The sequence below is a fragment of the Chenopodium album genome, chromosome 6, assembly GCF_948465745.1.
Source record: "Chenopodium album chromosome 6, dcCheAlbu1.1, whole genome shotgun sequence".
Taxonomy (NCBI): domain Eukaryota; kingdom Viridiplantae; phylum Streptophyta; class Magnoliopsida; order Caryophyllales; family Amaranthaceae; genus Chenopodium; species Chenopodium album.
Window position 1 is genome coordinate 32716661 of NC_137839.1, and position 24955 is coordinate 32741615.

At 38.7% G+C, this 24955-nt stretch overlaps 1 protein-coding gene across 1 annotated transcript; it reads right to left on the bottom strand.

Moving 5' to 3' along the window:
• Positions 1-17427: 17427 nt before the first annotated feature.
• On the bottom strand, positions 17428-18812 carry LOC145636861 (protein FAR1-RELATED SEQUENCE 5-like). The gene is made up of 3 exons (XM_081688400.1): positions 18587-18812; positions 17893-18136; positions 17428-17785 (listed from the first exon to the last, which is right to left on the bottom strand). Exons 1-3 carry the CDS (start codon positions 18810-18812, stop codon positions 17428-17430), a joined length of 828 nt encoding a protein of 275 aa, XP_081544526.1.
• Positions 18813-24955: the final 6143 nt, after the last annotated feature.

Here is a 24955-nt window from a genome sequence, read left to right on the forward strand (position 1 = left end):
CTTCTAGCTTTGTTCCTTTGTTTTCCTGAATTCGAATTAAAATTGCTCCCTCTCTCTCATTCTCTCTCTCTCCTTTGAGGTCGAATTTCTTCTTCTTTCTTTGACTGCTCACCGTCCTCCTTCTCACCGACTTCGTTCTTCTTAAATTAAACATCGCTCTCCCATTTTCGTTGTGGTGGGACTTGGAGCTGAAGAACAGTACTTGTAGGGCAGCTCAAACCTTCGAACAAGTAAGTGTGATGCTGAAAACGTAATTGGTAGAACCCTAAGTTGACTTTTTGTTATGATTTTGATGAAATCGATTATGGGTTGTTCCCTTCTAATGATGGTTTTTTCGATTGTTCGTAATTTGTGTTGTTTCCTTATTTTACTCGTCATGAATTGTTTGTAGTTTGTGTTTTTCTTCAATTTGCTCCCTATCAATTGAATGTAGTTTTTTTTTGTGCCCCCTATTTACTCCCTTTCACTGTGCAACGATTAATTGTGTATTTGATTTTTGTCATTCAATTGGAAGAATGTAAATATAGGGTTTTACAGTTTTGAGTAAGGGACTGAATTGTGAGTGAATTTAGTGATTTCCAGAAATCGGTTGGATTGTGAGCGTGAATCGCAGAGTGGTGCTGGTTGTTATGTAATGGAGTAAGCATGTAACAGTTTGCCTATATGTTACGATTGGGGATGTAGTTCAAATTATTAGGATTTGGTAAATATTGTTGAAAGTTTTGCTGATTTTAATGGTTTTGAGAATTTTTATTGCTACTTTGTTGAAATTGTAGGTGAGAAGTAAATTATGAAGAAAAAGTCTCTAGTTCGGAATTTAGGTTGGCAAAAGGGGGTAAGTTTTGTGTAAGGTTTGTGTTGTGTTTAATTAACCTTGCAAATTGTTGATATGAAATTTTGTTTGGTATTGGTATTGGGTCACTTTAAAGTCTTGTAAAGGACCCGTAAAGGGGCAAGGGTCTTCCAAAATACCTAAGGGGCAAGGGTCTTCTAAAGTAGCTGCCCCTAACAACAAATCAAAAGCTAAGAAAATGAATTCCAATTAAACTGATAGTGATGCAGAGGATGAAGATTACCATGCCTTAAGTAATTCCCAATCTATTGATATTGATGAGGATGGTGAAGAAGAATAATCAAGCTCTATAGTGTTGAAGGGATTGTTGGTTCATTTCTTACAGAGAGACAGTAAGAAGAGGAAGTCAAAACATAATGATATAGGTTCAATGAAAATGCATAAGGTATTATTCTGGTTGATTCCCTCTATTTTGTGTAATGGTGATATGTGTAACTAGTAAATGACATGATTCATATATTTGTCAATAAATTGATAGTCCGATTTTTTTGTTGATGGTAGGAGTCTGGGAGAAGTGAAGGACATAGATTGTGTGCTAGGGGTGAGGTGATTAGGACACACCTTGAGAATATTGGCAAGGTATGATCTTATATTGAGTGTGTGATCTGTTAAAGATACATATTTCATTTAGCATTTAGGTGTGTTGATTTTTTATGATTTCATTTCGTAATTGTGTTGTGTGATGTGTGTTGTTTTGGTAAATCTCTAGCAGCCAAATATTGTCTGTAGAAAGGAGTCATTTTGTGTTGCAGTGTAGAAGTTTGATGAAGACCGGCGATAATTAGTTAAAAGGATGGGTTTTGAAGGGTTGTTGAGTTTAGATATGAAGAATATTCCATGGTAATTTTGCTATTGGTTGATGACTAGGGTAGGAGTTGATGGAACTGTTGTTTTTGGTGATGGAGGAGTGTTGCCTTTGGGTGCAAAACAAGTTTGGTATATACTTGGTATTCCTATGGGAGCAAATCATGTGCCCACAAATGTTAATATGGAGTGTGAGGAGGAGTTGCAGAAGGTTAATAGGATCATTGACATGTATGGTGCCGGGTCTAAGAAGGACACCATATCATTGGCTGCAGCTTCAAAAGTAATGTGTCTACTTGATAGTTCTGGTGAAATATTTCCTTGGGGTGGTGATGAGCAGGATGAAGAGGATTTCATGACTGCTTTCATGATAGTTGTGCTTGGAAAACTAATATGCACAACAACAAATAGCTCAAACATGGCCAGGTCTCTAGTACCTGATGTGACAGTTGCCTTAAGAGCAATTGATTATGATTGGTGTTCTTTTACTTTGACATGGTTGTGTGATACCGCTGCTCGATTTCAGAAGAAGTTTTTAAAGGATGGTTTTAGGTCTGGTTGTGGTGGGTGTCCTGTGTTCCTTCTGGTAAGTGGAGTGATTAAATTGTTTATAATCTTTGTGGTTGGTGATGCTCAATTTTTTTATGAACTTTGTGGTTGGTGTTGCTTAAATTGACTGATTGCATAAATTGACTTATTTGGTTGGTGATGTTCAGATTTTCTACCTTGATCACATACAACGCGTCCCAGTGTAGTGGGGGGTGTATCCTAGGATCAAGGTTTGGACAACGGAAGAAATTCGCGCAGCTGTTGCTGAGGATCAAATGTCAAGGGATAATTATGGAAAGTTGATGGTAAGGCATGGTATAGTTAACTAGTGAGTTGGTAAATTTTGATTTTGACTCTATTGTTAATGAATGGAAATTTTGTGCAGCCCATAGACATTGCTTATAATGGGGAGCAGCATCCCAAGATTCCAAGGGAAGATGAAGTCCATGATCAAGATGACGTTGTCGACAAGGTACAATTAATATGTCCAAAATTATAGTTAAAATGTGGTTAAAAATATTTATGAAACTTGGGAATAATGTAAGGTCTAGTCCAAAAATTATGTGTTGTAGGTTTTGGCATGTCTCGCTCCTAGACGTGTTACCCTTGTTGAGGGTATTGTTGGGAAAGCCCTGGGAGTTTTTGGTGGGGGCGGCGGCGGCGGTGGTGGTAGTGGTGGGTCCTATGTGAGTGATGGTGTTGTTGGTAACAGAAACAATGAGACGAACACCGGAACAAATGGGAGCCTTAGTAAGGGCGTAACGAAGGATGTTATAAGAGATGATAATAAAATAAACGATGAAGAGGACAATGGTCCAAAGTCGAAAGTAATAGATGTTGTTGAGCGCACGCGTCAATCTGCTTTTAACAAACGGTTGGTGGCTTTTGTCAGGGCTTGGAAGGACCACAAGGATGAAAATTAGTAAGAAACTTTAACCTCAAACATTGATCGTTGTAAGTAATTTAGAAATGTTTGTCTTAATGGTGAATTGGGTGTTTTTTTGCAGCTCGGGACCGTCATTGATTGAGTTCGAAGGTATGGATGCTACTCAAAGAGATTGTTATCGGCTAGTCGGAGGGAGAGCGCGGCTTGGCGATCAATATGTCTGCATGGCCTCTGTGCTTTACACAAAGGAATGGAGTGAAATAGAATTCTGTTTGCCTGGCAAACGCATTCTGTTGGACCCTACTTGTTTCGGGGTTTTTTGTGTCCCTCGGGAGAGTTACAGCTCAAGACTGGATTCAGCAAGGACGCCTGTACCTGCAAAACAAATGGAATACCGATGGTCGGTGGTCCGCCTCCGAAGATTAAGTTAGTATGGATTCGGAATAAAACGTGCAAAAATAAAGCTATTTGCTCGGATTCAAAGCTTAGGTGCTGCCTGTTTCTTGAGAACGATAGCTCAGTAATGATTAGAACGTGCCCCCATAAATGGGAGGAATGTCCCTATTTATAGGGACTTTGGGAAGTGTTCCCTACCCTAGGGTTTGATGACCTAGGGATTAGGGCAGCACCGTTTTGCGGCGCCCTTGAAGTTTGGGCCTTGAAGGCCGCCATTTCAAAGGAGGGATATTTGAGTGACACGTGTCATGCATCTGGAGGGTCCATTTGGACGCCTCCCAGCGCGACACATGTTGCTCTCTCATTGGTCCACTTAGGGGTATTAAATACCCCAAATCATTTGCCCCTCACAGGTGTCACGTGGCATGCCACGTGGCGCCTGTGATAGGTGTCGGCCTCTGATTGGCCGAGAAATCACTTTTACTGTTCACCTGAATATAAGGTTTTTACCCCAGATCATTTACCCCCACTATAAATAGAAGGGTTGACCTCCCTTGGATTCACACTTGCGTGAATCTTTGGGAGAATCTTTGAATTTCTAACTTTCGAAGACTTTTGACTTCTTCAGCATCCGACACTCGGCCAGCTCGTCCGCCTGTTCCAATAAACGTCCCTTACCAGCACCTCTTAGTACCTTCTTCTAAGGTAACCGCCTGATCCTTTCTTTACTTATTTCTCTGTATTTTTCTTTTCAAAAATGGTTTCCTAAACGCACCCCGCACGACCTAGATTAGCGATCAGCCGGTCACCGGGGACGGCTAAATCTAGAACTAGGAGTGTCGAATGCTCGTTCGAGAACTACCCTTTGAGTACACCTCCAAATCCGACAGTGTATGTGCCCCTGCAGGACACGATGGCTAGAACCAAGCAGACGACCGGGAGATATAGGACGGATGGTTCTTGGTACCATTCAGAAAGTGAGACGGTCTTCTTGGATGGATCCATTAGGTTGCCTGTCTCCTAGATTAGTAAAGACCCTCCTAGCAACAACAGCACTCCAAGCGACTCATTTTTAGAGGAGTGTGATGAGGAATATGGAACCCCTGGGCCGAGTGAATCGGTACCGGATGTTGAGATGGGGGAGGCCACTGCTGGCACCAGTCGGCAGGCCCCCAGCTCTGGGGAAAATTCTGATGATGACTCTGTGTCATCATCCTCCGACATCGCCTCCGTTGACTCGGAGGAGGCGTAGTCCAATCTTAAGGTTGCCCGAGAGTCCATCTCCGTTGAGAAGGGAGAGGGCTGGGAGGAGCCGTCTGCCTCACGGCGACATAAACGTGCTCCTTATTACTTACACGTTGCCGAAGGCAGACGGGAAAAAATGACGGAAGACTTAGGAAAATTTATTTCCGACCATGTCATGGGACATGGCTTCTTATTGTCCGTGCCGGATGCTGAGGTCACGATCACTTAGCCTGAGATGGCCAGCTATGGTGACCGGTGCTTCGGATGCTATGAAGCATCCATCCAGGAAGGGTTGCGCTTCCCTCTCCATCCGGTTGTGGAGAGGATTTTTTACTGATACCAGCTGGGTGTCTAGCAACTAGCCCCCAATTCTTGGGTTAACATTCTAGGCTACGTTGTCGCCTGTGAGATGCTGGAGGTGGAGCCCAACTTCAAGGAGTTTTCTCATATGCACTATTTGAGCAGGACTCCGAATGCAAGCGGGATCGACTGGTTTACTCTGACCAGTCACAAGCGTTATATGATGACTCTGGGGAAGGAGAACAAATGGAAGGACTGGGGGTCCAAGTTTTACATAATATCTTCCCCATATTTCCAAAAGAACAGGCGGTAAAACCGCTGGACTCAGGAACCGCCCCTCCTGGCTGGGAAAAAAGCCCTTCCACCTCTTCTCAAGCGGGCGCAGGAGGAGTTTTTTTATCGGGGCCTTTTTATTGTGGCCGTCCGAAAAAACGAAGAGACGGGGGTCAAGGAAGTAACCCCCCAAAGTTACATTCCCCAATTCAAGTGGCTCTCGGACGAGACGTGCTTGGCCGCCTGTGGCCTTAGTACTGAAAAGCCGAGAGGTAGCTAGCCGCTTGAATTTATTAGCTTTGCTACCCATATTGATTTTGTTTATCTACGTTTCTAACTCTTATTGTTGTTTTGTGCAGACATAGCAATGGAAAAGCTTCCTGGACACAAGAAGTCGGATATCTCTACTGCCTTCAACCGTGCGAACCTCAAACGCTCTGATGAGCAGCCGCCAGGAGACACTCCTTAGGTAACAATTTGTTTAACTTGGAATTTTTCCAATGAATTTCCACTTAAGGAATTTTTCACAAGATCTTACATGTGAACTCTTTGCAGTGTGGCTCATTAAAGGCTGCCCCCACCTCACAGCCGAATCCCAAGATGCGTAAGGAGTCGGCGGACGATGTTTCTCAAAGCCGCAAGAAGCACGTCGCAACCAAGCTGAAAAAGGGAACGGGCGCCTCTTCCCCTACTAACACTCCATCCAAGCCGGACGCTCACCAAGAGTGTCAAAGAGTGGCAAGCAGCCACTCATCACTGTTGTTGGCACAGCAGGCGGCAGTGAAGCCGTAGGGGGAGAGGAAGGTAACTCATTTGGGCATCCGACCATACTCTTCAATGTTTAAGAAATGCCACTATATTTTCAAAGTTCTTAGTTTATTGTACTTGTATTAACAGATGCTCCAGCGAGGCCGACTTTCCTTCAGATGGCCAAGAAAATTCTTAGGACGCTTGATCTTGATGATAAGGCGGCTGTCAAAGTAGTCGGCACCTTTGACCTTGACGTCATACTAGCGCTTCTCTGCGAGGTAAGACTTTGTCTTTTGACTTGATTGATGTCTTTATCGAATGATTTCTGTTGTGTTCTTTTGTTTTGGCCGACTGTAGGCTATGCTGCGCGTGAGTGGTCTTAAAAAGCCACTAAACAACAAGACCAAAGAGGTAAAAGGCAGCAAATGCTCGGGCCGCCTCTTCCTTGGACAAAGCTCAGTTTGAGATTGCTCAAAATGAGATTCTAACACTTGATATGTTGTATTCCCAGGCGTCGGCAAATCTGCAAGTCCAGCAGAACTTGGGCGCAGCGAGGCGGCGGGTCAAGGAACTCAAGGATGAGGTCAAGGCCCTCAAGGAGAGGCTGGAGCCCCTCCAAGAGGCGCAAACAAAGGCAGATAACCTTGGAGAGACGGTTAAGAGACTCAGAGGGCGGCTGCAGAACCAAGAAACACAACTCCGGACCAAGTATAGGTCTCTGAATGAAGGAGGAAAAACAGACCCTGGTCAAACAAATGATGGCTGACAACGAAGCCATCATGCGTGCGGCCTGGGCAGTTGTGCAACCGTCAGCTGATTATCAAACCTGGAAGGTTCAGTTTGGTAAGGCAAATGACGATTTCAATGTCCGACTCTTGAGGGAAGCTGATGACGTGGGTCGAGACTAGGTCGTTGAAACTAACCCCTACCCGAGGCCAAACAAAACTTGTAAACACTCAACACACCCCTACACAAGTATAATGGTAAGTTGAGGGTCGAACCCAAAGGAATGGTGAGCGATTATCTATTGTCTATGGTCAAGATATTCCGAAATGTAATGATTGGGTGTGAATGTTATGCTAGGACAAAGACGACTAATAAACGAGAAGAAATCAAATGTAATAAACACTAGGGCTAGGATCCACATGTAATCATAACGGATTCAACTAATTGGGAGGTCAAATTGACTAAGTCAAGCAATGTGAGGGGAAATCAATCATGCAACCAAGAGAGCATATCAAGCTATTCTCTTGGAGGTCTAACTAGCGTCAACTACGATAAACTCTAGCTAGGAAACATCACAAGACACCTCAATCGATAATTGCAAGCCACAAATCAATGGTCCGTATCAATGCGAACTTACAATGCAATCTAGTGCAACAATCAAAGTTAGCTACTTTTTAATTAATCACACACATGCACATGATCATCAACAAATTTAATCACATAGCTAGTCAACTCCATCAATTTTCCCCAATTAGCTTTAATCCATTACTCATACATGCTTCACCATTACCCTAGCAAGCAATCTACTCACTAGCCATTGAAATCAAAATTAAAACAACACTAAGCAACAAATTAATCATGATCAAATCAAACAAGCTAAAATCAAACACAAATCAATCAAACTTCAATCAAACTTGAACATTCAACAAACAATTCAAATCAAACTAAAGATCAAACTAAAGATTGCATTAAAGAAAAGGAATCCTTATGAACTTGATCAAAATCAAAGGAAATGGAGAAATCTTCAATCATCAACAATCCACCATGAAATTCTCTCTCTAAAATTCTAGAGTTTCTCTCTCTAAAAATCTCTCTAATTTTTTGATCTAAAACTGATTCTAATTCTATTCTCATTGTCTCTTTTCTAAAATAGAAGGAAAAACTATATATAGGAAAGATACAAAAGAAGAGTTAGTTAGATCGTCCCAAAAGAAACCCCGGAAGGCGCGGTCGCATCAGAGGAGAGGCGCGGCCGCGGGAAAAAGGGTACGGAACATGGGCCCTAGCAGGCGCGCCCGCACCCGCACTAGGCGCGCCCGCGCCACCCAGGTGCGCAGCCGCACCACCCTCGTGTGCGCCGGCACCTGGCAGCAAGGGAGCCCCCCCTCTTCTTCGTCCAAGCTCATCCTCGTGCGCTTGTCTTTATGATGATGATGAACACAAGGTAGGCAGTCTTGAAAGGGCCATTTTGGCGGGTTCATGGCAAATATGACGCCCCCACCGCATACGTGCACCGATCTCTTGACTTGCTCTTTGCGTTCCTTCAAACTTGAAGTTCCAAAAGGCGAACATGAGGCATCCAAATTAATGAGAAATATGAGAGGAAGGCTTGGGAATCCTTGGAAACACGATCATAACCTAAAAACAAACGAAAAAGAACAAATAAACAAAGAAATGCATAAAACAAGGAAACTAACTATGGAAAGCACAAACTAACGAAATAAAGAACAAAACTAAGGAAAAGGGCTATAAAATAGCATGAAAATCATCCTAAAGGAGGCCAAATGAGTGCCATAAATGATGTCCTGGGCGATCTTTTCTCAATATCACGATAAAGAAATCACCAAACAAAAATGACAACGCCCCCAAGCTTATTCAAAGCTAAACTCACAAGAATATGTACAAAAAGCGTAAACGCTTCTCCCCCAAGCTTAAATGAAGCATTGTCCTCAATGCTTAGAAGGAGAAAAGAATACATCAAAATGTTTTTGAATTTTTCACTTTTCCAAATTTTGGGTTTTTTTTTTTTTTTTTTTTTTTTTTTTTTTTTTTTTTTGTAAAGCTTTGCTTTGTCCTTGCCTTTTTCTAAATTCGGACGGCTTTTTTTATATTGCACTTATTTGTCCATGCCTATTTTAATGTAGGACGGCTTTTACTCGTACTCATTTGCCATTATTCACAAAGAAAACATAATCACAAGCTTGCATCAATGGAACCACATATCCCAACTATATCACCACAAACTCCATCAAGAATGATCAATTGTTTCACAAAAACAAGAAAAGAAAGAAAATGAAACAAAAGGCTAAAGATCTAAAGACGTGGCTTGAAAAGAAGGAAATAGGCTCAAATGGTTGCAATAAGGCAAATGTAAACCCAAAAACTAATATTAAACAAACTATCCTAAAAATGAAAAATACCACCCCGAAAAAGGTGCCTTTGTCCTCCCTAGATAGCTCGGTCTCGGGTTTAAGAATCATAAATCAAGCTTTATGGATTAGGTTTGCAATAGTCAAGGATCCATGCCGCTCATACAAAATAGGTTGAAGGCTTGAAAAACGATGAACCTCACATGGATGCAGCAAAAACTCACTAGTGGTGTCAAATCGACTATAGGGAGCAACTACCAACATGCCACAAAGAAGTAGAATCCGGCTTCATGGTCCTCCTAGTTCAAACCAACTACCCTAGCATACACCTATCCTAGAGTTAACCAAGCATAGTCTCAAACCGTGCATACCTTTACTACCTAGGAAGAAATTCATGCAAAAGACAAAGTCTAATGTACAAAGTCCAATTCATAAGGAAAACAAAAATGAAAAATAAGCCTCAAAAGCATACCATATACCAAGACAAGAACAAAGTAAAAAAAAGGGAAAAGAAAAATAAAAAGAAAAGAAAAGAAAAGGAGAGCCATAGATAAAGAAAGAATAGGAAAAATTGAGAAAGGAACTAGAAAGCAAGTTAAACACATTTATCCCAATCGACATACAAGTGATCGAATGACAACATCGTCAGCGATCCCAAACACATTACGTGTTATCAAGCAATCATCCTCGAACTGTTCAACTTCCCCTAAACTAAACCTAATCTATGCATCCAAAGAAAAATAGAGAGAAAAATTAGAAAGGTCTCACCGCGCTATCCATGCTTAGCATAATAAACAAAGGTGATAGAAAGAACCACCATCGTCGCGTTCCAAAATCGTAAGCATCATCAAAAAGCCATGTGAGAACAAGAAAAGTAAAAGAAGCTATAAACAAAGAAAAATGTTAGTAACTTCAAAACAAAAGAAAAAGATACTAAAAAGTAAAACTAAACGAAGCTAACAAAAAGACTAAACAACTGAGCAAAACTAGGCTAACAAAAACCAAAACGGAAAGTAAAGAAAAACTAAGTAAACAACTAAACAACTAACTAACTAAAAGGCACTAAACTACAAGATTTGGATTCAAAGGGATTTGGATTCAAGGGTTTTGGATATAAGGGAACAAGAAACAATCAACCTCATCACAAGGAAATCATCACAACAACAATTGCAAAACAGACTCATGAGACTAGCAACAAGCATCAACAAGACTAGAGACCAAGATAAGAAAACCATCATGCAAGAGGCGAATAATTTATTACACTCTATACCTTTGTTTAGGGTTTGACCACAACAAGTAACGGTACCATTAACCTTTCTTTAGGGTTTGACAACAGCAAGTGACAGTACCATTAAACTTTTATAAGCTTCCGTTGGATCATTTGAGGACACACTTAAAATATACAATTGAAAGAAATTATTAAACTCTATACCTTTCTTTAGGGTTTAACTAAGAGAAGTAACAACACCATTAAACTTTTATAAGGTTCCGTTAGATTATTTTTATTACTGGGAATATTTTTGGAGTATATACCACTCTCAAATCAAAAAATAGTTGTTTTAATTAAAGTATGGGTGATATTGTTTGGCAATTTCAAGATAAATAATACGAGTAACAATTATCTTAAGAGAAGAACAACAACAATCCAAAATCTAATCTCTCAACTTATTCATAGAAGTTGAGATATTGCCATTTTGCTATATAGAAGTATTAGAAGGCATTTACAAGTTTAGGTTTATAAGTATAGATGTATAAAATGGCATTTACAATGTTCATGACATCAATTGGCACAATTATTATGTATTCAATTGTTGTTAGAAGAAGCATAATCCTTGAAATTTAGATATTTTCATTCATTACTACAAGTCATATAAGAAGAAGCATAATACTATGTTACAAACAGATTAACCCCTAATTAACCTGTCGAAGCTAATTAACCCCTAAAGTACAAACACCACAATAGTCAGAGACATCTTGATAAATTTGACAATCATTTTCTCCAACTTGTCAACCCTATGCCATAAATTGTCGAATCTAGTGCTGCTGTTAGTTTGAAGGAGGTCCTCCTCCCTTGCCCATTGCCAGAAATTGCAGGATCTACATTTGTAGTAAGACCTTATTGGGTCAGCCTCTGAAAGGGAAATTCAAAATTAAGCTAACACATCCCCTCCGCAGTTGCATCTCTTCCCAGCAATCCATATTATGTTAGTGCTTGAGTATTGAAATGTGTTTCCCCTGACAAGAGATGCAGAACTGGAACTCATAATTTGTGGTTCTTGAAGTTGTTTCTTTTTCTTTGTTCTTTTTCTACTCTTAATTAATTTTGTTTATTTTTCCTTTGGGGGGCAATTTGGAGGGGGGTGGGGAGGCTAGAGCTATATATATATGCCTTTAACAATCTAGGTTTTGGCGGAAAATATAAATGAAAAATCCAGCCCAATAAAATTTAAAATTTAAAATTTTCTCCTCCTTCGAACAACAGAAGAACAACCTATGTTTCAGTAGACCATTTCCATAATATAGCAACACTGGAGAAGACATAAAATCAGACCTAGCTAGAATATGTGACTAGTCCTCTTCTGAATATAGATTCAGCTAATGAAACCATTCTACATGTCAGTGCAACTAAATTATTAGTCAAACTGACAGTTACAATATTCAGTGGACCTTTTCACTTTTAAGAGATTACTTTAAAAGTAATTTCCTTGAAATTGTTGCTTAAGAACCTTTTTTTTTCCATAAACCAGGAAAATGGTTATTGCCTAACTTATAATTGATAAAAAATTACAATTCAAGGAATTACACAAGCACTACATGTACTATTTAACAAGACACAGTTACCCCGTTACACTTACAATACATTTCTGTTCAAAGTATTGAGACACATGAAATTAATGAAGATAATTGTCCCTTACACTACTTTTAATCAATTACTTACCCAATAATGGTCCATATTGATGAGAACCTCTTGTACATTAAATTACAACCATATATTTTATCATAACCTTGAAATATAAGTCTATTATTCACTAGGTGAAAAAACAAAATTGGCACCGGTTCAAAATCCCTAAATGCCACCGGTTTTGAACCGATGCCAATGTGGGGGGTGCCAATAAGTGCATGAAAAAGGCACCGATTTGAACAGGTGGCAAAAAGGATTTTTGGCACCGGTTCTAGTTCAAAACCGGTGGCAAAAAAGAGGTTTTTGGCACCGGTTCTAGTCCAAAACTGGTGCCTTTTATGGCCCATTTTTTTTTTAATCTTGAATTTATCACCAAACTGCTATATATATACATAATATACTTAAAACTCATAATTTTCATTAACAATCAGTAATTTTACACTTGCAAAAAAAAAAAAAATACAAAAAAATATACAACTGGATTTTTTTTAAGGAAATCACAACGTAAATTAATTAATCAAAATAGCAGTCACTTGATACAAAAATGAGGGCTTCAGGTGGCACCTCCTCAATCCATACCCTAAGGCAATAAATTTATTTACTAATCTGTGCTAGTTTATGAGCAGTCTGGTTACCCTTTCTACCAATGTGGGAAAACTTGATGTTGAGACAAGAGCTAGAGCACAGTAGCAGAGCAACAGGAGCATAGTAGCAGAATAGCAAAAGCAGCAGCAGGCATTAAAGACAATTCTACTTCAGAAATTCACCTATATGATCATCACTATATATGAGTCTTCACCAATTATTCTCCCTGTTCAATATAATAAATAAGCAATCATCATTAAATTTTGGATCTCTATCAATAAAAAAATGACTAAAATTACTAATCCCCTAAAGCAGAGGATTAATCACTTCATATCTTCGTTTAAATCAAATAATCTATTATTTTCCTGCTAACAAATAATCTATTATTCTCCTGCTAACAAACCAACATATTGCTAACAAATCAATAACTTTCATGAAAGTATGCATATTAACTTTGATAGAGTTGGAGCATAAGATTCAGTAGTAATAGAAATATTTTACTAATGTCAGGCTATTCATATTACTTGCTAAAAAGTTTATATCACTTAAAAGAAAATAACAATAAGAGTACTAATGCAACTTCTACTACACTATTATTAATATTAAAAACCTGAACAAACATCATATACACTAAAAGAGCAATTAAATATAGCATAAAAGAATCACAAGCAAACTCTCCAATGAAAATTCAGATGGATGACTGTGATCTCCCATATATACCACAAATAAGAAAAGGCATCTTAGTTTATAGTCAAAGTACCAATGAAAACCATGGATCACTTATACTGTCTAGCAAGAATTTCACCAATCGAGCCAATCCACACACACAAAAAGAGAGTAAAATATCCATCCCATTCTCTTACATATAACTAAAGACATGTTCATATATGCATGAGTCTAGGGTAATCGAAAAATAGAATAAGGAACCCCATATAATTCATGCACAGATAATGAAAATGAAAAAGAATGATACAAAGTCATATAGTAAGATTTTTCCCCCTTCTTGGATCAGCAAGTCTCATTCTTTAGTGTACTCGTCGCCTAAAATAATTTGTTTTCATTACTTTTGTATGACAAACAAACATGGAGCAACATACAAAAAGGATGGAAATTTGGGGGTGGCATCAAATGATTATGTTTAGAAGTTGACAAGTTTGCCTGACAGAGACAAAAGAAACAAAATGAAGAATAAAAGAAATGCAAATAACCAAATAAAGATAAGTCCAAGGTCAATGACTTAAAGGTACCACAGTCTTTCCCTAGTTCATTTCTCAGTAGACATTGATCTCAATTGAAAATATGCAAACTACAAGAGTAAAGTTTTGACTTTTCTGCATCATATTCTAATTTACACTTTCATTTTAGACAAACTTATATATATAGTTGTAAGGTTTAAACATAAGTTGTCCAGCCAGATAATTGAAGTTTTCCAGCCAAAATGCATTTATTTCATGCCTCAAATTAGGATGTAATATGCATTATATTATACGCTACTCCGTACATTGCTACCTTATAAAGTTTGATTGCATAATTATTATATTGTTGTATTTGTAGTATTATTTAATCACAATTCAAGAAATACACGGAATAATTTGGCACCAAATTTCCTTGATAATTGTGTTTCTTCATGTAAATTTAATATATGCACGAAAACAAAAGTCCAAAAATAAAAACACCTCAAAAATTTTGAAAATTGCCTTTTTCCAAACAAAGTAGTGAGGGCAGTCGTTGCACCCGCAAGAGTTGTAGTAACAGCAGTCCTCCCTACGGCACTCCACTGCCCATACACCGCCCCACTTTCGCTATACGCCTTCGTAATGGTAAAAAACGAACCCTGGTTAAACCCGTACCACCCGAACCACAATAAAAAAAAGTCCCTAATACAACCAATGATGCATTATGCCCTTTAAGTGAAACCCCTTTACCTTTATGATCAAACCTTCCAATACATGCATGCATTGATCTCAAGAACAGACTAACAAGATGTAAAGCTCTTCGGGTTTCACATCGTCTGACATTTTTAATTTAAGGCAATTAAATTGAACATAACTAATATATGGGAGATTTCTACAATTTTACTTATAAAACAAATTAACAAAACCCCAAAACATAATATAAAGTCTGTTAAGTGATAAGGCTACTAAAACCCAATTAAACCCATAATCTAAACTAAGTAAAAACAATTGAATATCAAAATTACAAGAAAAATCAAAAAGGGGGACAAAATCAAAGTCAAAATCGAAATGAAACATACATACAAATTACGATAATAATCATAACAAGAAGGACAAAATCAAACTCAAAATCAAACATCACATACAAATTCAAACTCAAAAACAACAACCAAATCACAAAATCCAAAATCAAAACCCAAAAACTAAATGAAATCAAAACCCTAACCTAAATTATACAAAATTAACAAAACAAAGGATGGATAAACCTTGTGAGGAGCAGTGTCGCCATTACAGATCTAGGTATCGTTCTCCTAGTTTTTTAGGGGCTTGCGCCATTAGTGATGACTGTGGTGGTGGTGGCTGGTGGTGGGAAGCTAGGATGGAGGGAGGGGAGGGTTGCGCTGGTGATGACTGCGGTGGGAAGCTAGGATGGAGAAAGAGGAGAGAGAGGATGGTTGCGCTGGTGGTGGTTGCGGTGGAGCGTGAAAAGAGAGGAGACAGAGAGTTTGAGAGGAGAGAGGGACAAAGGAACAGAGGAGAGAGAGCGAGAGATAGAGAGGAAAGAGTGAGGAGAGAGAGCGTGTTCAAATTTAGAAAATATTTGGGAAAAAGGCACCGGTTAACCGGTGACATTTTCGCCTATTTTATTTTTGTGGTCTAGACTTGCATTTTTGGCACCGGTTTTCAATAACCAGTGCGTATTTGTCGGTGCGCATTTATCTTTTTCTACTAGTGATTGCATTTGTAGTCATAGGTTGTGATTGGTAATTTTATAAATTCACAATATCATTACAAGGTCATTTATTCCCATTTAGCTACGAAATTGTCCATTGAAGCATACATAGCAGTTTTTTAATTACCATAGTGGTACCCGTCATTACTTTGGTGGTACCCTAAACCATTCTTTAACATATGTGAGTGGAACCTTTGATATAGATAATTGTGTATCCATATGCAAAGTGGCACCCTTTTTCCATTTAGTGGTACCCTACAAACACTAAATCCATTCTTGTCCTATTCTATCACCCAAATCACATAATAAAGCTAAGTACTTTCACTCTCAAAGTAAGGCTGGTCCAGAATAACAAGAAACACCTATAACAATTGAAAGACTATCTCGTAGGTATGAAGTTAAGTATGAAGTTAATCCAAACTTTATAACAGTTTATCTAAACTTACATTAAATCTATTGTTTTTCTCTTTACGTGGTATATTAACACTAAATATATTGTTTTTCTCTTATAGGTGGTATAATAACACTAAATCCCCGTATTTGAACAAAGTAAACTAGAAGAGTACCTATATATACACTTTTCTAGAAGAGTACCTATATATATACTAAATCGGTTGTAGGGGGTGAGCATGGGATAGGTATTCGTATCGAACGGTACGGGTTAACCGATAACCAAAATTTCTAATATTCAAAACGGTTCGGGTTTTAGGTTTTTCGGGTTATTATATCCCCCCCTTTTTAAAATTGTAACCCTAAAACCCTAAACCCTTGACCACTAATAAATATTTCGAGATCATAATGAATCTTACTTTCAGTGGTACACTTCTATATGTCAGTGGTACGCTGTGGTGTACATTTTTTAGTGACACTAAAACCACTTGTATTTAAAATCTAGAAGTTAGTGGAACCCTTTTAATTATCACTGGTATAAAAAATTCCATTAAATATGATACACAAACATGTTTTAATGACCCTAAACATACTAAATATTGTAGTGTTGCATGATAGTAATTACAGAAACATGATTTAATCGTTGGGTTAACTGTTAAAAGTAACATTCCAATCGATGTTGTTAGAGATCATTTGTCAAATGATGGAGGAATGTGTTAAGAGTATTACAAAAAATACCAATTAATTCTTAAAAGGGTAAGTACACTAATTGACGCTAAGATCATGGTCAGACAACCGTTCAAAACAATACGCTAACTCCTTTGTGCTGCGGTCGGAGTTGGTGGTGGAGTAGTAGGCAGCTTTGGACGTGAAAGTATGGGGACGAAACCACCTTGCCTAGATGCAGCTGATGTAGGAGACAACGGGCTTCTCCACCCACATACGGGGATTGGATAAGGACCCCTCACAAATGGAATTTGCGGATAAGGAAGGTAGCCACCCTCGGATATATATGGGAACCATTAAATTGCTGAACACCACCACCAACGGAAGTAAAGTACCCAATTGACCCATCCATATCGACCATTTGTATACCTCCAGCAGAATGTGGGCTGTATTGATAATAAGGGTGGTGCTGAACCATATTGGAGCGGAGGGAGTTGCCTACATACATATGGTGTCAAAAGTCAACTAATATATGGAATTGAACTAAGTCTGGAATAATAATTAAAACAAAGGCAAAGCAGATTACATGCATGGTTGATGAACTCGGAGTAGTAAAGGCTGCCTGTGACTCTTTATTCTTTTTTCCTTGTGTGGTCTTCGACGTTTTCGCGGTCTTTCTAGGTTTCTCAAGACACGACTTATATCTTGAATCAGTGGTGTGATGAGCAGGCCTTTTAGGAAGGGGAGGGTCTTTAGGTATTATCGGATCTTCACCATTTTGGGGGTCACAACTACCTTGTCTTTGCGTCGAAGGTGTACAATCATTTCATTTTTCCCTGCAGACAGATGAAGGTGTTCCAACTAACCCCTTCTTGGTAGCCACTACGATCTTCTCATCTACTTGTAGATCTAGAAGCTGTAATGCTTGCAAGACCACTGTAGTTGATTTAGGGTAAGCCAATGCCTTGGAACACAGCGAACCAAACTTGACCATTATTTTGTCAAACCTACAAACCTCTGCTATTTTGTTAGGGTCATGGTAACAAACCTTCACCCTTGTGTACTTTCTTATGACATCTTTCCTCCACCTCCGTAAAATGTATTTATAAGGTATTTCATAGCAATTACTCTTCTCATACACCTTTATCATGTGGCGACAAATAATGCCAGTACAATCAAACAACCTACAGTCACACGAAACTTCTTTAGTTGAACTATCATACAAAAGCTTATACTCCCTCTTTCTGTTTGAAGGGTTCTCAGCTCCTTCCTATATTTTTTTGGCTCATACCACACTCGATCCTCTACAACTTGTTCAGTCACATTATCAGAAAGTTTGTTTCTACTTGTCTCACTCACATACATTACGCGACTGCACTCTCTTTGCATTTCCTTGAAATTGGCATTCGTGTATACCTTCTGGAAAACCAATTCAGTTGGAAAATCACTGTATGCTTGTCGAACATACCTCTCATTATTGTCATAAGCCCTTTTCTCACTAGTTGATCTAACCTCCAACGCATCGACATACCGCTCTACAAACTTAGATAACAATGTGTGCTTGCTCAAGTATCCATTAAAAAAAACCTATGAATACTCTCAACACGCTGCGATGTTTTCATGCTAGCCCAAACACAAGTGCTTCAAATAGGCAGCCACCCACATCTGACGCTCCTCATACAACCCTGCCGGTAGATTTTGCTAGTATTCATCATCATGTTTGTATGCCTAGTTAGCAAAACTCAAAACCACAAGGTCCTCCACATCCAATAGACACACCCACATCAGAACACACAAGGCAAAACACACACAAAGAAGTAAACAACACCAGTTCCCAGTCAATAGGGCACATACTAGCAAAAAGGTAATCAAATACTAAACACCCCAACAGGGGACATATAATAAACAATAATACCCATATAGGGGACATATAATAAACAACAATACCCACCCATACAGCCAATTAAATACATAAACTCACAAACCTGTTAGCCATTCATCATCTTCTAATTCGTGCTTCTGGATGACCGCTTGCCAATTACTCTCAAACTCTTCACAGTCTAAATTGTCATAAATTGCATTCTTGAGGTCATCATGAATAACTGGATAATCAGAGAGCTTGCCCAATTTCTTACCCAATTTCTGATTAATGTGCCAAATGCACCATCGGTGAGTGCTTCCTTTCATGGCCAGCTTTAACGCTTTCCTCATTGCCGGGTCCTGATCCGTTAGAATCCCAATGGGTTGTTTTTCACCCATACACCGCAACCAGTTAGAGAAAACCCACTCAAATGTTTTCGAAGTCTCACGAGATACTAGTGCACAACCAAACAAAATGGTTTGCCCGTGATGATTAACCCCAACAAAATTACAAAACGGTAACTAATATTCCTTTTTAAGGTATTGTAGGGAATAATTTCAAGCGTTAATCCCCTAGCTTGAACCCCACTGTGATCATACACTAAAGTACGGTGGCGTCCAAAAGGGAAGAAGATAGAGCAAAAGAGTCGCCAACAAGTTTTAGGAACTTGTAAACCGTTCACAGGGTGAAGGTTACACCCCTTAACGATCCAAGAGATCGTCAACTCCATAAGGTCTTGAACCAAATAAGGGTTCGGGGATGAAGGTACAAATCCAACCTAAAAGAGATTGAACCTGCCCTAATTATAGGCCTCTACTTTATTCTGATCGTATTCATGTGCGCTTTTTGACTAACATGCAATCAATAGGTTTAACCCTAAACCTGTTTATCTATGTTGGTTGAATTTAATGCACAAATAAATCTATTATTGGCGATCACTTGAATTATAATCATATTAACCTTAAACAAGATTATTAATTATCTTATTAAGCGTGATTACAAGTACCAAATTCCCTTTAAACATGCATAAAAGGCGTGATCAAGCAATAACAATATATAATCAAGCAACATAATAATAATCAAAATAATACTATTCATAATCATAAATTATAGAATAATCATAATAATGTTAAAGCATAATAATAGCAAGATCCTAGGCATGATACTAACAAGATTAATAACAAACCCTAGCATGTCACTAAGCAATAAAGATCAAATCTTTAACCCTAACATGATACTAACAATCATAAATATTAGGAAGAACATAGGAAGCATCATACTTTTAATCATACTTGATATTAAAGTTACCCTAGACATGATACTAGGAATCATAATAACAATCTAAGCATGATTTCTACATAATAACATCGATAAAAACCATTAAAGCACTTACTTGGATGCCTCGTACCTCTTTCTAAAAATAAAATACACACGTTAGTAACTTCAAGGAAAATAATAATCAACAATTAAATTAAATAATGGAAATAGAGATTTGGGACCGAACCCTCAGAAATTAAACCTTTCACGTCTAGGGCGAAGGCAACTTCGAATATGGCTAGGTGTATCTAAATCTAATGAATGCGGAATTTTGTATTTGAGAAAAGCTAGTTTAGAAAAAGAGAGAGAGAGTAATCAAGAGAATCTTGATGAGAGTTGGTGAATCGAAGAGAGAAAACTCGTTAAAACTGGTTTTTAGATGAAAACTGGTTATCGAAAACAGAGTTTTTAATACGTTATTTATAGAGAAAATCAGCCAAAAAGATAAAATATCAAAACAGAGTCTGGCGCACATAAAACTGAACCAGCGCTGGCTGTTGGCGCCAAGCGCCAACACTAGCGCCAGGCGCTACAGCTGGCGTTTGGCGCTGATTTCAGAAATTCATGCGTTTTCTTAAAATCAGATAAAAATTTCCGTACAGGAGGATAAAATCGTATTTCCCTCAAAAATGCTCTTTGATTTTAATTAAAACTCTGAAAAGTCAACAAAAGTCAATTTATCAATGCTAATTGAATTAGGAATGAAAAGAACCTTCTAGAAGAATCTAGAAGACTAAAACCATTCCTAATTTCATTAGGAATGATAAATCTATATTAGGCCCTCCCCTAGATCATTGGGCTGCATATAAGGCTCAAAACGGGACCAGTTTAGTAAATGGGCCATAACTTCCTCAATATTCATCGGAATTGGGCTTATAATATATCGTTGGAAAGCTCTTTCTAAGCCCCATCCAACTACACTACTATTGGACCCATATCATGGACCAACCAAAATGGATTGGCTGTTTTCTTAAAATAAGTTTTCAAAAACAGAGAGAAGAGAAAAGAAATTAAAACTATCCGCAACACTAAACTTTCCACACTTTCACTTCATTCGATTATGATTCGACGTGAAAGGTACTCATCACTGGGTTTGGTTTTGGGGAGACACAAATGGGTGTCTACATAAGCCCCCACTTTGACTGAGTTTGGAGAAACGCAAGTTTCGAAAACAAAAGTCAAAGTAGCGATAGGGACGGAAAATGATTCAGAACGTTCTGCGATTCTAAGTCATTCTTGTAACGCCGATACCTGTAAACTAGCGGTAGTTAAACAGATAAAAGATTTAAGAAACGCGTATCTGGCACCGTCGAGCACACATCTCTGAAAGTAACCGATTTGCTGCTGCATTACTGTTATTTTGATGACCTCCTGCCAAGAGAATGTCATCCCGCTTGAAAACTGCTACGCTTGTAACTGCTTCCAATATAGAAGACTGCTTCGCTTGAAACGATCCTCTCCTGATTTGATAATATTTCACGTCCAAGGGAATACTATCGAAGATTGTTTCTCTTGAAACAATCCTCTTCCGCATTGATAATATTCCACGTCCAAGGGAATACCATCAAAGATTGTTTCGCTTGAAACAATCCCCATCCGCATTGATAATATTCCACGTCCAAGGGAATACTATCGAAGATTGCTTCGCTTGAAACAATCTTCTTCCGTTTATGACCATCTTCCACGTCTAACGGAACATGGTCGAAGACAACTTCGCTTGAAATTATCTTCAGTTGTTTATGACAACTCTCCACAAGCTAGGGAATGTCGTCGAAGATATCCTTTCTTGAAGCTATCCTCATTTGTTGCGATAATTTCCCAAAGGAAATTACCAAAGATCTCCGCTTGTCGATCTTTAAAAGCTCGCTTGAAATTTGCTTCCGTTATGCCTGTACGTCGGCACTTTTGCTGTTTTGAACCATTATGTCCGTGCTTTTGCTGTGATGACAATCCTCTTTTACTTGGGAATAGTTGCCAATGCTTCGTAACAATCCATCCTTGGAAATTTTGCTACGATGAAGCGACAATCCGTATCTCGGAAAATTTGCCAAAATCCAATTTTTGGGAAAAGTTGCCAATACTTCGTAACAATCTGTCATAAGAATTTTGCTACGATCGAAAATCCACATCTTGAAATATAACTCTTGAAAGCAATCCACCTTGGAAATTTGCCAATGCTATGTGACAATCCGCGTCTTGGAACATTTGCAAAAAAGAGTTGATCGACAATCCACTTCGGGAAAATTTGCCACTTACTGAAATGAATGATAATCCACGTTGAGGAACCTTTGCCGAAATTTATGATGAATAGAGACCTACAACAATCCAATGGGAAATTTTGCCATAGGGAATTGGGTATATGACAATCCAATCTCGGAAAACTTGCCAATGAGTCGATGAATGTATGACAATCCGAACTTGGAAAAACTAGCCAAACAAAGAAGGAGTACGACAATCCACGCTTGGAAACTTTGCAAGAGATGACAATCCAATCTTGGAAAAATTGTCGTTGAAGAAGATGCACGACAATCCATTTTCGGAAATATTGTCAGTTGGGGATGACAATCCAATTTTTGGAAAAATTGTCGTTTAAGAAGAATGTGCGACAATCCACATTTGGAAATATTGTCGTTTAAATGCTTGCTTTTAAACCAATACATTGGTGCTTGTAATGAGCCAGTGTTTTAGGCGCTTAAGCTAAGTGAGACGATCTTTCGTTAGGTCGATCACTTAGACTGTAATCAAACCGACTACTTAATCATGTCAAATTGCTTATAGGGGCTAATTGGCGTACCAAGGAACCCGAAATTGCTGTATGAGGTCGAAATAGCCGTTCAGAGAGGCTTCGAGCTCTGTCGCTGCTAAAATATCTCTGGCGCCAAGAATTGACTCTGCCGCCAGACGCTGTGATCTAGCGCCAAGCGCTGAAATCTATTTCCAGACGCTAAATGTTTTCGTCCGGCACTGGAATAGGGTCTTCCCTGTTCTGCTACACCTGTATTTATTTTTTACTATAGAACTTTGCCAATTTCTTTAATTATCTTAGGGTTGACCTAAGGTTTAACGTCGCTTGACTCATTGACTTGACACGACTCAAGGTATAAACTTGACTCTCTGTGATTGACTCGAGGTTGAATCGACTCGAAGTGAAATAACACGTGTGACTCATGACCCGTGTGCATTGTATTATGATTGTGCGACTCGAAAATGCAAAAAAAGCAAAATTTTCCGTCATTTTTGTGGAGGGTACCGACTTTCTCCCGAAAAAGAAAGACGCGAAAAAGAAAGAAGCGAAGTTTTGAAGGTGCATGTTGAATGAGCTTAGTCGAATGTTTTGCAATGGATTAATTCATCCTAGGTTATCTCAATTGTTTACTCCATGATGAAAGTATTTGGGTAACTTAGGCACGGAGGCTAAGCACTTCATACTTTGTGATGCAATGATGATTATGATTGATATGACAAGGCATGCTTCAGCATTGTGTTAAGATTTCATGACAAAGGGTTCCTAAGGGGAGTATATTTGGTCATGTATCTGTGATGTGTGTGTAAGTGACACTAAGGTTAGGCCGCAAGGGCTAAGTGTGTGGTAAAATATTATTGAAAATAGTCAAATGGTGGTGACTCTTAGGCTAGGTAAGCTAATGATATAGGGATCAAGCCCCCCCAAGTCTAGCTCTAAATGAATAGGGATGAGCACAGGAGATCCCTTGATATGATCAATTATGAATGTAAATATGAATGCATGTTTATTACGGTCGCACCTCGATGTGAGGTTGCTTACGTATCCGTTAGGAATCAGGCCGAACGTAGCTCTAGCCGAACCTCGCACAAGTATGTATACCTCAAAAAGGTCTTTTTAAGGGTTGTAACGTGGTTAGGCTAAAGTTTATAGAAGAAGGGATAAAGGCTCAAGACCTTAGATAAGCCCCCAAAGTGTGCAACTTTGCTTTTGAATATTTGTATTTTCATGTTTGAGGTTTTCTACTCTTTTTTAGCTCTTTCTTTTGCTTTAGCATTTATTTCATTTTTATAAGTGTGGGCAATCCCGATCATGCGGTCTATCACTCACTTGGCATTCATGTTTCTCAAGCACGGTACCGAGCACTCGATAAGAAACGCAATCTGAGACGTGTTCTTATCAAAGACATTGGAACACTTGCCCTTTTGCACACTTTTATTATTATTTTTTTGCTTTTGCTTATTGTTTTTTATTTTGATCTTTTGAAATCACTCAAGCTTTTGAGATTGCATAAGTTACACACCATCCCATCCCAAGGTTAGGTAGATGTGGGTTGAAAAAAGAAAGGTTTATCGTTAGACGAGGCTCAAAGTGGTTATGAAGAAAGGATGTATATTTGAAAGGTGAAAGGAGATATGATGTGGCTACAAGGGGTGCCTCAAATCATTGGTATACCTTGTGCTTAATTCGACATGGAATTTTTTTTTGAATGCAACGTAATGAAATGATCATATGCAAGAAAATAAATGCTCATTTTATTAAAAGGGAAAATAAATAATGATCCTACAAAATAAATCTAAAGAGAAAAGAAAGGTGCCTATGCTAGACTTATTGGGGAAAGGAAAAAATGAAAAAGAAATAGAAAAAGAGGTCATGAAATCTTGCCGTTAAAGCTCGCCTCTTGTCTTGTGTCATTCGCTTCATTATCACCCAGTCTTCTCGCTAGCTAGAGGCAATGGGATCTTGTTTACTTCTATGAGATCTTGAATGAGATTTTGAAACCTGTAGCATTCATCTGTGGTATGACCGTTTCCTCGATGGTACTTGCAATAGGAGTTGGGATTCCATCTCGAAGATTGATTTTCTGGCGTTGGATCCTCGGTAGGGCCAATAGGTTTGATTAATCCTCGTTCAAAGAGACGATCGAAAGCAGCATCGTAGGTCATTCCAATGGGAGTGAATTCTCTCCTGGGTTCCCTTTTAGATCCTTGATTGTCCATGGCTAAGACACCATTATGGTCAAAGGTACTAACATACTAGAGTGGGCGTTTTCGAAAGAATAAGGATTGTCGTTCTTCTTTCCTTTCCAGCCACTGTGGTTACTATTGTTCGTAGCTTTTTGTTTTGCGAGGTTGTAGACACCCATTTGTGTCTCCCCAAAACCAAACCCAGTGATGAGTACCTTTCACGTCGAATCATAATCGAATGAAAGTG

Coding starts and splice junctions, on each gene's coding strand:
- LOC145636861 (XM_081688400.1), bottom strand. CDS start 18,812: ATGAGGAAAGCGTTAAAGCTGGCCATGAAAGGAAGCACTCACCGATGG. Junction 18,137..18,586: donor AGATGATGAATGGCTAACAG/GTTTGTGAGTTT, acceptor CTAAGTTTGTAG/AGCGGTATGTCGATGCGTTG. Junction 17,786..17,892: donor GTTGTAGAGGATCGAGTGTG/GTATGAGCCAAA, acceptor GTGTGACTGTAG/GTTGTTTGATTGTACTGGCA.